The sequence below is a fragment of the Procambarus clarkii genome, chromosome 47 (genome assembly GCF_040958095.1).
Source record: "Procambarus clarkii isolate CNS0578487 chromosome 47, FALCON_Pclarkii_2.0, whole genome shotgun sequence".
Classification (NCBI taxonomy): Eukaryota; Metazoa; Arthropoda; class Malacostraca; order Decapoda; family Cambaridae; genus Procambarus; species Procambarus clarkii.
Genome location: NC_091196.1, coordinates 27,825,388 through 27,842,611, shown reverse-complemented (window position 1 = coordinate 27,842,611; position 17,224 = coordinate 27,825,388). Strand labels below are relative to the sequence as shown.

Genomic DNA, 17,224 nt, shown 5'->3' with positions numbered 1-17,224 from the left:
ACTTACGCTACTTTTAGCCCAAATTTCGCTTCTTTCGCTACTTTTTAGCCCAAAATTGGGCTACTTTCGCTACTTTGTATCCCAAAATTGGGTTACTTTCGCTACTTTGTAGCCCTAAATTGGGCTACTTTCGCTACTTTGTAGCCCAAAATTGGGCTACTTTCGCTACTTTGTAGCCCAAAATTGGGCTAATTTCGCTACTTTGTAGCCCAAAATTTCGCTAGTTTTGATACTTTGTAGCCCAAAATTTCGCTACTTTCGCTACTTTTTAGCCCTAAATTGGGCTACTTTCACTACTTTTTATTCCAAAATTGGGCTACTTTCACTACTTTTTAGCCCAAAATTTAGCTACTTACGCTACTTTTAGCCCAAATTTCGCTTCTTTCGCTACTTTTTAGCCCAAAATTGGGCTACTTTCGCTACTTTGTATCCCAAAATTGGGTTACTTTCGCTACTTTGTAGCCCTAAATTGGGCTACTTTCGCTACTTTGTAGTCCAAAATTGGGCTACTTTCGCTACTTTGTAGCCCAAAATTGGGCTAATTTCGCTACTTTGTAGCCCAAAAATTTCGCTACTTTTGCTACTTTTTAGCCCACAATTTCGCTTCTTTCGCTACTTTTTAGCTCAAAATTGGGCTACTTTCGTTACTTTTTAGACCAAATTTTCGCTACTTTCGCTACTTTTTAGCCCAAATTTTCGCTACTTTCGCTACTTTTTAGCCCAAAATTGGGCTACTTTCACTACTTTGTAGCCCAAAATTGGGCTACTTTCGCTACTTTGTAGCCTAAAATTGGGCTACATTCGCTACTTTGTAAAGTAGTTTGCAGATTAGTTTGCTGCTAGCGGCCAAAAATCGGGCGATTTTTCGCTGGTAGCGGCGAAAATAGCACGGTTTTTGGCCTCAAGCGTCGAAAATCGCCCGATTTTTTGGCTGATAGCGGCGAAAATCGCCTGATTTTTGGCCGCTAGCTGCGAATATTTGTCAATTTTTGGCCGCTAGCGGCGAAAATCACGCGAATTTTGCCCGCTACCAGCGAAAATCGCGCGATTTTCGAAAATCGCACGGTTTTTGGCCACTAGCGGCGAAATTCGCACGATTTTTGGCCGCTAACGACGAAATTCGCACGATTTTTGCCCGCTACCGGCGAAAATAGCCCCTTTTTTGGCCGCTAGCATCGAAAATCGGTCGATTTTTGCCGCTAGCGGCCAAAAATCGAACGATTTATGCCGATTGGGCGAATTTCGCCACTGGAGGGCAAAAATCGGGCGATTTTTGGCCGCTAGCGGCGAAAATCGCGCGATTTTTGGCCGCTAGCAGCGAAAATCGCACGGTTTTTGGCCGCTATCGGTGAAAATCGCGCGATTTTCGGCTGCTACTTGCGAAAATCACGCGATTTTTGCCCGCTACCGGCGAAAATAGCCCCTTTTTTGGCCGCTAGCATCGAAAATCGGTCGATTTTTGCCGATAGCGGCCAAAAATCGAACGATTTATGCCGATTGGGCGAATTTCGCCACTGGAGGGCAAAAATCGGGCGATTTTTGGCCGCTAGCGGCGAAAATCGCGCGATTTTTGGCCGCTAGCAGGGAAAATCGCACGGTTTTTGGCAGCTATCGGCGAAAATCGCGCGATTTTCGGCTGCTACTTGCGAAAATCACGCGATTTTTGCCCGCTAACGGCGAAAATCGCTCGGTTTTTGGGCACTAGCGACGAAAATCGCGCGATTTTTGTCCGCTAGAGGCGAAAATCGCTCGGTTTTTGGGCGCTAGCGGCTAAAATCGCGCGATTTTTGCCCGCCAGCTGCGAAAATCGCACGGTTTTTGCCCGCTAGTGGCGAAAATCGCCCGATTTTTGTCCGCTAGCGGCGAAAATAGCCCCTTTTTTTCGCCGCTAGCGGCGAAAGTCGGTCGATTTTTGCAGCTAGCGGCCAAAAACCGCGCGATTTTCGCTGCTAGCGGCCAAAAACCGTGCGATTTTCGCTGCTAGCGGGCAAAAATCGGGCGAATTTCGCCGCTGGAGGGAAAAAAAATTGGGGGAATTTCGCCACTGGAGGGGAAAAATCGGGCGATTTTCGCCGCTAGCAGCAAAAATCGCCAGATTTTTTGCCGCTTGCGGCGAAAATTGCGCGGTTTTTGGCCGCTAGCGGCGAAAATCGCGCGATTTTTGGCCGCTAGCGGCGAAAATCGCGAGGTTTTTGGACGCTAGCGGCGAAAATCGCGCAATTTTTGGCTGGTAGCGGCGAATATCGCGCGATTTTTGCCAGCCAGCTGCGAAAATTGCACGGTTTTTGGACGCTAGCGGCGAAAATCGCGCGATTTTTGGCCACTAGCGGCAAAATTCGCACAATTTTTGGCCGCTATCGGCGAAATTCGCACGATTTTTGCCCACTACCGGCGAAAATAGCCCCTTTTTTGGCCGCTAGCAGCGAAAATCGGTCGATTTTTGCCGCTAGCGGCCAAAAACCGCGCGGTTTTCGCCGGTAGTGGGCAAAAATCGGGCGAATTTCGCCGCTGGAGGGCAAAAATCGGGGAAAAAATCGGGCGATTTTCGCCGCTAGCAGCAAAAATCGCGCGGTTTTTGGCCGCTAGTGGCGAAAATCGCGCGGTTTTTAGCCGCTAGCGGCGAAAATCGCGCGATTTTTGACTGGTAGCGGCGAAAATCGCCCGATTTTTGGCCGCTAGCGGCGAAAATCGCGCGATATTTGGCCGCTAGCGGCGAAAATCGCCCGGTTTTTGCCCCTGTAGTGGCGAATATCGCCCGATTTTTGGACGCTAGCGGCGAAAATCGCGCGATTTTTGGCCGCTACTTGCGAAAATCACGCGATTTTTGCTTGCTAACGGCGAAAATCGCTCGGTTTTTGGGCGCTAGGGCGAAAATCGCGCGATTTTTGCCTGCTAGAGGCGAAAATCGCTCGGTTTTTGGGCGCTAGCGGCGAAAATCGCGCGATTTTTGCCCGCCAGCTGCGAAAATCGCACGGTTTTTGCCCGCTAGCGGCAAAATTCGCACGATTTTTGCCCGCTAACGGCAAAAATCGCACGATTTTTGCCCGCTAAGGCAAAGGCGTACCTGTTATGCCAGTTGCTGGAAGGCTTCTGTGCTGGCTAGGGTTCGAGTCTCCTGGTGGGAAAGTGTTCTAAAGTTGTATACTTGACTCTCGTGTTTAGGAGAGTTGTGCCTTAAGCATAGACACTGTGTCTTCCCATATTAACAGGGACTTGATGAAATTAACGTCTAAATGACCCCTCACTTGCTCTAGTGCTCTTGGGAGGTGGTGATCTTTGTGGTATTTAAATACTCCGAAATTACCATCTCTTTTAAGGGTCTGAGCAGGTGGTGGAGAGGGTTAAGGCGTACCTGTTATGCCAGTTGCTGGAAGGCTTCTGTGCTGGCTAGGGTTCGAGTCTCCTGGTGGGAAAGTGTTCTAAAGTTGTATACTTGACTCTCGTGTTTAGGAGAGTTGTGCCTTATATATATAATATATGTATATATATAATATATATATATAATATATATATATTATATATATATATTATATATATATATATATATATATATATATATATATATATATATATATATATATAATAATCTATAATTAAATAAATCGCCAATAAACAAATAATCGTCAACAAAACCTAAACACCTAACCTAACCTATGCCTCTATATGCACAATATGCTAATATATTATAATATTAATTTATACTTGAGAAAATTCCCGTTTTGAATGAACAGCATGTTAAAATTTATGGATGCGTCTGTAGGGTCGACCGCTGGATGTAATGGACTTGAGTCGAGGACGGGTTGAGCCCACACCACACATGCACACACCACCCCACCTCACATCACACCAAAAATGCCCACACCACACACACCCACACCACACATACCCACATCACACCACTCACACCATACCGCACCACACCACAGACGCCCACACCACACATGCCCACATCACACACACCCACACCACACATACCCACACCACACACACCCACATCACACCACTCACACCATACCGCACCACACCACAGACGCCCACACCACACATACCCACATCACACCACACCACACCACACATGCCCACACCACACACACCCGCACCACACATACCCACATCACACCACACCGCACCACACACGCACACATCACACACGCCCACACCACACACGCCCACACCACACACGCCCACACCACACACGCCCACACCACACCACACCACACTCAAATGTTTAATTCTCAGTAAATCTCATTTGCAGAGCTTCATATAAATCAAATGAACACCTGGAGCAGAGGAGACCAGGTGTGCTCACGTTTACCATCACCCACAACACTACCTTACCACCACACTCAGTGCCAGTGTCACCTGCAGTCACCACCACCACCACACTCAGTGTCAGTGTCACCTGCAGTCACCACCACCACCACACTCAGTGCCAGTGTCACCTGCAGTCACCACCACCACCACACTCAGTGTCAGTGTCACCTGCAGTCACCACCACCACCACACTCAGTGTCAGTGCCACCTGCAGTCACCACAGTCACCACCACCACCACACTCAGTGTCAGTGCCACCTGCAGTCACCACCACCACCACACTCAGTGTCAGTGTCACCTGCAGTCACCACAGTCACCACCACCACCACACTCAGTGTCAGTGCCACCTGCAGTCACCACAGTCACCACCACCACCACACTCAGTGTCAGTGCCACCACCACCAGTCACTACCACCACCACCACAGTCACCAACGCCACCACCAGTCACTACCACCACCACCACAGTCACCAACGCCACCACAACAGTCACTACCACCACCACCACAGTCACCAACGCCACCACAACAGTCACTACCACCACCACCACAGTCACCAACGCCACCACAACAGTCACTACCACCACCACCACAGTCACCAACGCCACCACAACAGTCACTACCACCACCACCACAGTCACCAACGCCACCACAACAGTCACTACCACCACCACCACAGTCACCAACGCCACCACCAGTCACTACCACCACCACCACAGTCACCAACGCCACCACAGTCACTACCACCACCACCACCACAGTCACCAACGCCACCACCACAGTCACTACCACCACCACACATTCTAGTTTTATACATTCTAGTACTTTACCATTTATTTCATGTGATTGTAATTTCCCTGCTATTATACTTCGTCTGCTTGAAGCTCTTTGTCTGAATAGCTGGTTACCATCTCCGAAATGCGAGCAGGTTAGTAAGTAAATATATATTTTAAGACAAAACCATGTTGCGTTGATATTTTTTTTAGATTGTGCACTATGAAATGGTGAATGCTTTCCCTCCTACAGGATTCTCTCCATGAAGTCATTCCCTCCAGATATGTGAGGTCAGACGGGTCAGGTCAGTAGTTTTCTGCTGAACTCTTTTTGCCCTAATTGAAGATAAGGGTGACATTTGCATATTTCCAATCTTGCAGAAATATCCAGGGATTTTCTGAAAATGAGTTTCGGTAGTAGACACATTTCATCTGTAAGTTCGTTTCCAACTTTGGATTGAATTCCATCCATACCTGTGGCTTGTGAATCCTTTAGTTTGTGAGTGCTCTTCCTGATTGTTTGTACGTTATGGGAATATCTCTTAATACATTTATTTCTCTTGCTTCAAACATTTGTGTGGGTTTTGGGGTTTTGTCTAATCTTTCAAGTGTGAGCACTGATGTAAAGCATCAAAGCTGATGTAAAGCTTCCACCATTTGTTCATCAATTATATCGTGGTTGATCTCACCTTTTAAGGGTCCTTTTGCCTTGTCTTTTGTCTTGGTTTTACTTCGTTTATAGGCATAATAAGGCTTGAGAACTTTCTTAATGTTTGAACAAGTTTTCTTTCAAAATTTCTTTGTTAATTTGATTTCCTGGGTGACTGAAACTAATGCCCATCTGTATATCTTATACTCCTTCTGATTCCTGGTGAACTGATTTCCGCATGGACCTTCCATGTCCTTATGGAATCTTACAGGGTTTATTAACTCCATTCAGGAGGTATTTTGCAAGTCCTATCTCGTTCTCGTTGCTCGAGGAATGAATACACGTCAGTCGTGTACGCCATGCTTTCAATCGTAAACTGGGCGTATAGCGGGTGACTTCACGAGCATTTGGCCTTTGATGATGAGGAAGTGTTGCTTCAAGTATGTTTACTGACTTCACCGGAACATGGGCACCTGTAATGTGGAGATCTTCAGACCCGTGTGAGGACACCATGCGTTACTGTGGGGTAGAAATTATGCCCACTAACTTCCTTAGTAATGTTTGTTACAGGTCTTGATAATGTTGCGTCAGATCCTTCTAACCATCTTTTAATACTTTGACGTTAATGTAAATGTTTATCACGTTGACGTGAGGGACTTTGTCAAACGTGAAAAATGTTATGTTCATCCTTGTGAAATATTTTCACAAGGATGTATAACAATGTTGTGACTTTCTTATGTAAGTGAAACTGTTTGCAATGTGGGTGTTCACTATTAGTGACCGTGTGTGGGTGTATTCACCTAGTTGTGCTTGCGGGGGTTGAGCTCTGGCTCTTTCGTACCGCCTCTCAACTTTCAATCATTCCCCCCCCCGACACACACACACCCAGCAAGCAGCACGTAACAGCTTTCTAACTCCCAGGCAGCATGTAACAGCTCTCTAACTCCCAGGCAGCATGTAACAGCTTTCTAACTCCCAGGCAGCATGTAACAGCTCTCTAACTCCCAGGCAGCATGTAACAGCTCTCTAACTTCCATGTACCTATTTACTGCTAGGTAACAGGGGCGCTAGGGTGAAAGAAACTCTGCCCAATTGTTTTCCCCCATCACCGGGGATCGAACCCAGACCTTAGGACTACGAGTCCCAAGCGCTATCCACTCAGCCACAGGCCCCACACACTCAGCCACACAGGTCCCCCTCTCCCCCCGTGTGTGTACTCACCTAATTGTGCTTGCGGGGGTTGAGCTTTGGCTCTTTGGTCCCCTCCCCCCCCCTCTCTACCGTCAATCAACTGATGTACAGATTCCTGAGCCTACTGGGCTCTATCATATCTACATTTGAAACTGTTAATTTTAAACTGTTAAACTGTTAAAGCTTAATGCATTCCATTTACTAACTAATCTGACACTGAAAAAGTTCTTTCTAATGTCTCTGTGGTTCATTTGGGTACTCAGCTTCCACCTGTGTCTCCTTGTGCGTGTACCACCCGTGTTAAATAATCCATCCTTGTCCACCCTGTCAATTACCCTGAGAATTTTGTATGTGGGGATCATGTCTCCCCTAGCTCTTCTGTCTTTCAGCGACGTGAGGTGCAGTTCACGTAGTCTGTCTTCATAACTCATACCTCTTAGTTCTGGGACTAGCCTAGTGGCATACCTCTGAGCTTTTTCCAGCTTCGTCTTATCCTTGACTAGATACGGGCTCCATGTTAGGGCCGCATACTCCAGGATTGGCCTTACATATGTGGTATACAAGGTTCTGAAGGATTCCTTTCACAGGTTTCTGAAAGCAGTTCTGATGTTAGCCAGCCTCGCATAGGCCGCTGATGTTATTCTTTTGAGGTTGGCTTCGTGAGACAGGTTTGGCGTGATATCAACTCCCAGATCTTTCTCTCTGTTTCGTGAAGGACTTCATCTCCCATTCGGTATCCAGGGACTGGCCTAGTTCCTCCTCCTAGTTTCATTACTTTACACTTACTTGGGTTGAACTTTAATAGCCATTTGTCGAACCATTCCTTCAGTTTGTCTAGGTCATCTTGTAACCTCATAATATCCTCCTCTGTCCTGATCCTCCTCATAATGTTTGCATCATCAGCAAACATCGAAAGGAACGAGTCAATTCCTTCTGGGAGATCATTTACGTATATCAGAAACAGTATAGGTCCAAGGACTGATCCCTGTGGGACTCCACTGGTGACTCCCCGCCAATCCGAAACCTCACCCCTCACGGTGACTCGCTGTGTCCTGTTGTTTAGGTACTTTCTTATCCAGTGGAGTACCTTCCCTTTCACTCCTGCCTGCATCTCCAGTTTGTGCACTAGTCTCTTATGTGGTACTATGTCAAAAGTTTTCTGGCAGTCCAGAAATATGCAGTCTACCCAGCCCTCTCTCTCTCTCTCTCTCTCTCTCTCTCTCTCTCTCTCTCTCTCTCTCTCTCTCTCTCTCTCTCTCTCTCTCTCTCTCTCTCTCTCTCTCTCTCTCTTGCCTGATTTTTATTGCCTGGTTATAGAACTCAATTAATCCTGTTAGGCATGACTTTCCATCCCTGAACCCATGTTGATGTTGTGTTACAAAGTTCTTCCGCTCAAGATGTTCCACTAGCTTTTTTCGCACAATCTTCTCCATCATCTTGCATCGAATACAAGTTAGGGACACTGGCCTATAGTTCAGTGCCTCCTGTCTATCACACTTCATGTATATTGGGACTACATTGGCCGTCTTCCAAATTTTTGGCAGTTCACCTGTTACCAGTGACTTCTTGTACACCATGGAGAGTGGCAGGCACAGAGTGTGCCTACCTCCTGTGGGTGCCTACACACACACACACACACTGTGTGTGTGTGTGTGTGTGTGTGTGTGTGTGTGTGTGTGTGTGTGTGTGTGTGTGTGTGTGTGTGTGTGTGTGTGTGTGTGTGTGTTGAAAAAAAATAGTGTTAGTAGTTCTGTAGTTAGAAACAGTTGGCGGGCCGAAAGAGCAGAGCTCAACCCCCGCAATCACAACTAGGTGAATACTAGGGGCGCGCGCGCGCGCACACACACACACACACACACACACACACACACACACACACACACACACACACACACAAACACACAAACACACACACACACACACACATCCCCAGGAAGCAGCCCATAGCAGCTGTCTCCCAGGTACCAATTTACTGATAGGTGAACAGGGCATCAGGGTGAAAGAAACTTTGAGCATTTGTTTCCCCTCCGCTGGGAATCGAACCTGGACCATTAGGACTACGACCCCCCAAGCATTATCCACTCAGCCGCAAGGTGTAGTGGTATTAGTAGGTAGTATTCCTACTATCCTAAGTAGTGTATTCACCTAGTTGTACTCACCTCGTTGTGCTTGCGGGGATTGAGCTTTGGCTCTTTGGTCCCGCCTCTCAACTGTGCTCTTTGGTCCCCCCTCTCAACTGTCAATCAACTGTTACTAACTACTTCTATCCCCCCCCCCCAACAACACACATCCCAGGCAGCCGCCTGTGACAGCTGACTAACTCCCAGGTACTTATTTACTGCTAGGTAACAGGAGCATCTGGGTAAAAGCAACTCTGCCCATTGTTTCTCTCCGGCGCCCGGAATCGAACCCGGGACCACAGGATCACGCGTCCAGCGTGCAGTCCGCTCAGCCACCGCCCTTCCCCCCTGTGTGTGTGTGTGTGTGTGTGTGTGTGTGTGTGTGTGTGTGTGTGTGTGTGTGTGTGTGTGTGTGTGTGTGTGTGTGTGTGTGTGTGTGCGTGTGTGTGTGTGTGCACTCACCTAGTTGTGCTTGCGGGGGTTGAGCTCTGGCTCTTTGGTCCCGCCTCTCAACCGTCAATCAACTGGTGTACAGATTCCTGAGCCTACTGGGCTGTATCATATCTACATTTGAAACTGTGTATGGAGTCAGCCTCCACCACATCACTTCCTAGTGCATTCCATTTATTAACTACTCTGACACAGAAATAATTCTTTCTAACGTCTCTATGGCTCATCTGAGTACTAAATTTCCACCTGTGTCCCCTTGTTCGCGTCCCTCATGTGCTGAAGAGTTTGTCTTTGTCCACCCTGTCAATTCCCCTGAGAATTTTGTAGGTGGTTATCATGTCCCCCCTTACTCTTCTGTTTTCCAGGGATGTGAGGTTCAGCTCTTTTAGCCTTTCCTCGTAGCTCATTCCTCTCAGTTCCGGGACGAACCTGGTGGCATTCCGCTGGATCTTCTCTAACTTCGTCTTGTGTTTAACTAGGTATGGACTCCAGGCTGGAGCTGCATACTCCAGGATTGGTCTTACGTAAGTGGTATACAGGGTCCTGAACGATTCCTTACACAAGTTTCTAAAGGCAGTTCTTATGTTGGCCGGTCTAGCATATGCCGCTGATGATATTCTTTTAATGTGGATCTTTGGGGACAGGTTCGGTGTGATAACAACCCCCAGATCTTTCTCTCTATTTGACTCTTGCAGGATTTCACCTCCCAGATGGTACCTTGTGTTCAGCCTCCTGCTCCCTTCGCCTAATTTCATTACCTTACACTTTCGTGTGTGTGTGTGTGTGTACTTTCCTAGTTGCACTTACCTAGTTGTGCTTGCGGGGGTTGAGCTCTTGCTTTTTGGACCCGCCTCTCAACTGGCATTCAACTAATGTTCAGGTTTCTTAGCCTATTGGACTCTATCATATCTACACTTGAAACTGTGAATGGAGTCAGCTTCTCCCAAATCACTTCCTAATGCATACCATTTGTCTACTACTCTGACACTCGGCCATAGTAGGGAAAATGTTACAATGATGAAGAGCCTAACATTACAAATATTAGTGATTTTAACATGAATTAAGATAATTATTTAACATAGAGGTTTATGATCGGAGCGCACTAAAAAGCGTACTATAGTCAATGTTCATATCAAGTAAATATATATTATCCACATCTGTCTTTAAGATATGTAATTTATTGTATCGGGGTACAGGAAACCAGTGTATATATGCATATAGAAACTTGTATCAAGGTCCCCCCCCTCCACTTGGGCTGGACGGTAGAGCGAAAGGTCTCAAGTCATACAGGTTCAATCCCCGACTGTCCAAGTGGTTGGGCACCATTCCTTTCCCCCCCTTCCCCCGTCCATCCTTAATCCTTATCCTGACCCCTTCCAAATGTTATATAGTCGTAATGGCTTGGCGCTTTTCCCCGCTGATAATTCCCTTTCCCTCCCACAAGGTCGAACTACTGACCCTCTCCAGGATGTAACCACACATCCATTGCCTGTCTTATGGGTACCAATTTGCAACAAGATTAAGAGAGGCATCAAGTGATAGGAAACGCACCCAACTATTCCTATCTCGCCCAGGATTCGAACCCAGAAATGCCTGATTGAATCTCCAAACATGAATGATTAAATCTCTAAACATGTTAAACATACAATCGCTCCACATACACTCTTGTATTCAATGTTTTTTTTTGCGTTATATTCAATGTTTTCATGTTTTCACCGTTTCTGCCCGAAACTCTATGCGTGCTAGTGACGTTGCAAGAATGTAAAAATACCAATATTATGCTATCTTACAAACCCATTGTTCCTTCTTGTAAATAAGTTATTATTATTATTATTATTATTATTATTATTATTATTATTATTATTATTATTATTATTTTGCTATTTACGTGTACAAAACCTTTTTCTTAAATGCTAATCCTGATATGAAACTTTTCCTTGATATATGTAATAGAACCCATGAGCACCTCACCAGAAATTAGCCCGTCCTCTAAACAAAGGCCAAAGTCCATTCCATGCACCCGCCAAACCCGTTGTTTATGAATGAAAAACGGTTTACACACGACACACAATTGATGACATCTTCTTGAGGTTATCTTGAGATGATTTCGGGGCTTAGCGTCCCCGCGGCCCGGTCCTCTACCAGGCTTCCTTTTTGTTACACACCCCCAGGAAACAGCCTATAGCAGCTGCTCCCAGGTACCTATTTACTGCTAGATGATCAAGGGCATCAGGATGAAAGAAACACTGCTCATTTGTTTTCGCCTCCGTCGGGACTCGAACCCGGAACCTTAGGACTAAGAATCCCGAGCGCTGTCCACTCAGCTGTCAGGCTCTGTTTCATTCGAACACTTTGAAGAAGTGCTTCGCTGACGACATTTGTTCGAATCACAACGCGCTAAATGCTTCACCAACGTACTACAGATACATACAATCGGCAACAGAACCTAAACACCTAACCTAACCAATGCCTAAATGTGCACAGAATGCTAATATATAACAATATTAATTTATATTTGAGAAAATTCCTATTTTGAATGAAGAACTTGTTTAAATTGATGAATCTGACTTTGGGGTCGACCGCTGGATGGAATGAACTTAGTCTGAGGACGTATTGCCAGTTTAGTTTGATTAATTTATTATGCATTCCATACCCATCCAGGATTGGTAGAAATCAATATCTCTGATATCCCCAGAGTCAGACTAAATCCGTGCAAGCAGCACTCCATGCACATATAAGGACTCGGTCAATAGAACTCATTTCCTAATGAATTAACAACTTGTTTGTTACGGCCTCACTTTGAGCCAGTAACCGGGTTCTTTACTTATCAAACTGTATATGAGGGCCTTAGTGCCTCTTCTTACCTGTGACTCGGGGTGAGATCGTGTAAGTTATTAATTAAGAACTGACAGTAATAATCAATCTGAAGGGAAAGGTGATGAACAACACTAGACAGATCCATCACCAAGTGTCTTACTGAAGCGACCATACGAGTCATAAACACTCATACTCCGCCCAAGTAAAGTAGAAACAAGCAACACTTAGTGGGCCAGTCAGAGGCTTAGGGCCCGCGCAGTGGGCCAGCTAGAGGCTTAGGGCCCGCGCAGTGGGCCAGCTAGAGGCTTAGGGCCCGCGCAGTGGGCCAGCCAGAGGCTTAGGGCCCGCGCAGTGGGCCAGCTAGAGGCTTAGGGCCCGCGCAGTGGGCCAGCTAGAGGCTTAGGGCCCGCGCAGTGGGCCAGCTAGAGGCTTAGGGCCCGCGCAGTGGGCCAGCTAGAGGCTTAGGGCCCGCGTAGTGGGCCAGCTAGAGGCGGCTTAGGGCCCGCGTAGTGGGCCAGCTAGAGGCTTAGGGCCCGCGCAGTGGGCCAGCCAGAGGCTTAGGGCCCGCGCAGTGGGCCAGCTAGAGGCTTAGGGCCCGCGCAGTGGGCCAGCTAGAGGCTTAGGGCCCGCGCAGTGGGCCAGCTAGAGGCTTAGGGCCCGCGCAGTGGGCCAGCCAGAGGCTTAGGGCCCGCACAGTGGGCCAGGCAGAGGCTTAGGGCCCGCGCAGTGGGCCAGTCAGAGGCTTAGGGCCCGCGCAGTGGGCCAGCTAGAGGCTTAGGGCCCGCGCAGTGGGCCAGCTAGAGGCTTAGGGCCCGCGCAGTGGGCCAGCTAGAGGCTTAGGGCCCGCGCAGTGGGCCAGCTAGAGGCTTAGGGCCCGCGCAGTGGGCCAGCTAGAGGCTTAGGGCCCGCGCAGTGGGCCAGCTAGAGGCTTAGGGCCCGCGCAGTGGGCCAGCTAGAGGCTTAGGGCCCGCGCAGTGGGCCAGCTAGAGGCTTAGGGCCCGCGCAGTGGGCCAGTCAGAGGCTTAGGGCCCGCGCAGTGGGCCAGCTAGAGGCTTAGGGCCCGCACAGTGGGCCAGCCAGAGGCTTAGGGCCCGCGCAGTGGGCCAGTCAGAGGCTTAGGGCCCGCGCAGTGGGCCAGCTAGAGGCTTAGGGCCCGCGCAGTGGGCCAGCCAGAGGCTTAGGGTCCCCGCAGGAAAATCCCTGCAAAAAAAAAAAAAAAATCACCAAGTGTACTTCTTAACTATATATAGACTTGCGTACACCACATAACACTGCAGGTGTCATCTTTCGCACAGGACACTATAAAACTTCGGTCATCTTTTTTCTCGGGCGAGTCCACGTGTATCGTGCACCACTCATGGTTCCCTCCCTGAGTCTGTCTTCCGTGGACCTCACGCCGGCGAGTTCACCTTACTCGGTATATCATAGGCCAGTCTAACACAGTATCGTCAAGGTGCCCAAACACCACTTGTACTCTCCAGCAACACACTGGCAGGGGTCTCCAACAACACACTGGCAGGGGTCTCCAGCAACACACTGGCAGGGGTCTCCAGCAACACACTGGCAGGGGTCTCCAGCAACACACTGGCAGGGGTCTCCAGCAACACATTGGAAGGGGTCTCCAGCAACACACTGGCAGGGGTCTCCAGCAACACACTGGCAGGGGTCTCCAGCAACACACTGGCAGGGGTCTCCAGCAACACATTGGCAGGGGTCTCCAGCAACACACTGGAAGGGGTCTCCAGCAAGACACTGGCAGGGGTCTCCAGCAACACACTGGCAGGGGTCTCCAGCAACACACTGGCAGGGGTCTCCAGCAACACTACTGGCAGGGGTCTCCAGCAACACACTGGCAGGGGTCTAAAGCAACACACTGGCAGGGGTCTCCAGCAACACACTGGCAGGGGTCTCCAGCAACACACTGGCAGGGGTCTCCAGCAACACACTGGCAGGGGTCTCCAGCAACACACTGGCAGGGGTCTCCAGCAACACACTGGCAGGGGTCTCCAGCAACACACTGGCAGGGGTCTCCAGCAACACACTGGCAGGGGTCTCCAGCAACACACTGGCAGGGGTCTCCAGCAACACATTGGCAGGGGTCTCCAGCAACACACTGGCAGGGGTCTCCAGCAACACACTGGCACGGGTCTCCAGCAACACACTGGCAGGGGTCTCCAGCAACACACTGGCAGGGGTCTCCAGCAACACACTGGCAGGGGTCTCCAGCAACACACTGGCAGGGGTCTCCAGCAACACACTGGCAGGGGTCTACACCAGCACACTGGCAGGGGTCTCCAGCAACACACTGGCAGGAGTCTCCAGCAACACACTGGCAGGAGTCTCCAGCAATACACTTGCAGGGGTCTCCAGCAACACACTGGCAGGGGTCTCCAGCAACACACTGGCAGGGGTCTACAGCAACACACTGGCAGGGGTCTCCAGCAACACACTGGCAGGAGTCTCCAGCAACACACTGGCAGGAGTCTCCAGCAACACACTGGCAGGAGTCTCCAGCAACACACTGTCAGGGGTCTACAGCAACACACTGGGAGGAGTCTCCAGCAACACACTGGGAGAAGTCTCCAGCAACACACTGGCAGAAGTCTACAGCAACACACTGTGAGGAGTCTCCAGCAACACACTGGCAGAGGTCTCCAGCAACACACTGGCAGAGGTCTACAGCAACACACTGGGAGGAGTCTCCAGCAACACACTGGCAGAGGTCTACAGCAACACACTGGCAGAGGTCTCCAGCAACACACTGGCAGGGGTCTCCATCAACACACTGGCAGGGGTCCCCATCAACACACTGGCAGGGGTCCCCAGCAACACACTGGCAGGGGTCTCCAGCAACACATTGGTCGGGGTCTCCAGCAACACACTGGCAGTGGTCTCCAGCAACACACTGGCAGGGGTCTCCAGCAACACACTGGCAGGGGTCTCCAGCAACACACTGGCAGGAGTCTCCAGTAACACACTGGTTGGGGTCTACAGCAACACACTGGCAGGGGTCTCCAGCAACACATTAGCAGGATTCCAGCAACACACTGGCAGGTGACTCCAGCAACACACTGGCAGGGGTCTCCAGCAACACGCAGGCAGGGGTCTCCAGCAACACACTGGCAGGGGTCTCCACCAAGACACTGGCAGGGGTCTCCAGCAACACACTGGCAGAAGTCTCCAGCAACACACTGGCAGGGGTCTACACCAACACACTGGCAGGGGTCTACAGCAACACACTGGCAGGGGTCTCCAGCAACACACAGGCAGGGGTCTACTGCAACACACTGGCAGGGGTCTACAGCAACACACTGGGAGGACTCTCCAGCAACACACTGGGAGGAGTCTCCAGCCACACACTGGCAGAGGTCTACAGCAACACACTGGGAGGAGTCTCCAGCAACACACTGGCAGGGGTCTCCAGCAACACACTTTCAGGGGTCTCCAGCAACACACTGGCAGGGGTCTCCAGCAACACACTGGCAGGGGTCTCCAGCAACACACTGGCAGGGGTCTACAGCAACACACTGGCAGTGGTCTACAGCAACACACTGGCAGGGGTCTCCAGCAACACACTGGCAGGGGTCTCCACCAAGACACTGGCAGGGGTCTCCAGCAGCACACTGGCAGGGGTCTCCAGCAGCACACTGGCAGGGGTCTCCAGCAGCACACTGGCAGGGGTCTCCAGCAACACACTGGCAGGGGTCTCCAGCAACACACTGGCAGGGGTCTCCAGCAACACACTGGCAAGGGTCTCCAGCAACACACTGGCAGGGGTCTCCAGCAACGCACTGGCAGGGGTCTCCAGCAACACACTGGCAGGGGTCTCCAGCAACACACTGGCAGGGGTCTCCAGCAACACACTGGCAGGGGTCTCCAGCAACACACTGGCAGGGGTATCCAGCAACACACTGGCGGGGGTCTCCAGCAACACACTGGCGGGGGTCTCCAGCAACACACTGGCGGGGGTCTCCAGCAACACACTGGCGGGGGTCTCCAGCAACACACTGGCAGGGGTCTCCAGCAACACACTGGCAGGGGTCTCCAGCAACACACTGGCAGGGGTCTCCAGCAACACACTGGCAGGGGTCTCCAGCAACACACTGGCAGGGGTCTCCAGCAACACACTGGCAGGGGTCTCCAGCAACACACTGGCAGGGGTCTCCAGCTACACACTGGCAGGGGTCTCCAGCAACACACTGGCAGGAGTCTCCAGGAACACACTGGCAGTGGTCTCCAGCAACACACTGGCAGGGGTCTCCAGCAACACACTGGCAGGGGTCTCCAGCAACACACTGGCAGGGGTCTCCAGCAACACACTGGCAGGGGTCTACAGCAACACACTGGCAGGGGCTCCAGCAACACACTGGCAGGGGTCTACAGCAACACACTGGCAGGGGTCTACAGCAACACACTGGCAGGGGCTCCAGCAACACATTGGCAGGGGTCTCCAGCAACACACTGGCAGGGGTCTCCAGCAACACACTGGCAGGGGTCTCCAGCAACACACTGGAAGGGGCTCCAGCAGCACACTTGCAGGGTCTACAGCAACACACTGGCAGGGGTCTCCAGCAACACACTGGCAGGGGTCTACAGCAACACACTGGCTGAGGTCTACAGCAACACACTGGCAGTGGTCTACAGCAACACACTGGGAGGAGTCTCCAGCAACACACTGGCAGAGGTCTACAGCAACACACTGGCAGGGGTCTCCAGCAACACACTGGCAGGGGTCTATAGCAACACACTGGCAGGGGCTCCAGCAGCACACTGGCAGGGGTCTACAGCAACACACTGGCAGGGGTCTACAGCAACACACTGGCAGGGGTCTACAGCAACACACTGGCAGGGGTCTACAGCAACACACTGGCAGGGGCTCCAGCAACACACTGGCAGGGGTCTACAGCAACACAC

At 50.4% G+C, this 17,224-nt stretch overlaps 1 protein-coding gene across 1 annotated transcript in view; it reads left to right on the top strand.

Moving 5' to 3' along the window:
* The first annotated feature begins 4,339 nt into the window (after positions 1–4,339).
* Positions 4,340–17,224, top strand: part of LOC123763107 (galactosylgalactosylxylosylprotein 3-beta-glucuronosyltransferase S) — a 48,010-nt gene continuing 35,125 nt past the window's right edge. Inside the window, exon 1 of the mRNA XM_069302194.1 lies at positions 4,340–5,238. Within this exon, the coding sequence (XP_069158295.1) occupies positions 5,229–5,238 (10 nt within the window). The 5' untranslated portion in view covers positions 4,340–5,228. The remainder of the gene's footprint in view (positions 5,239–17,224) is intronic.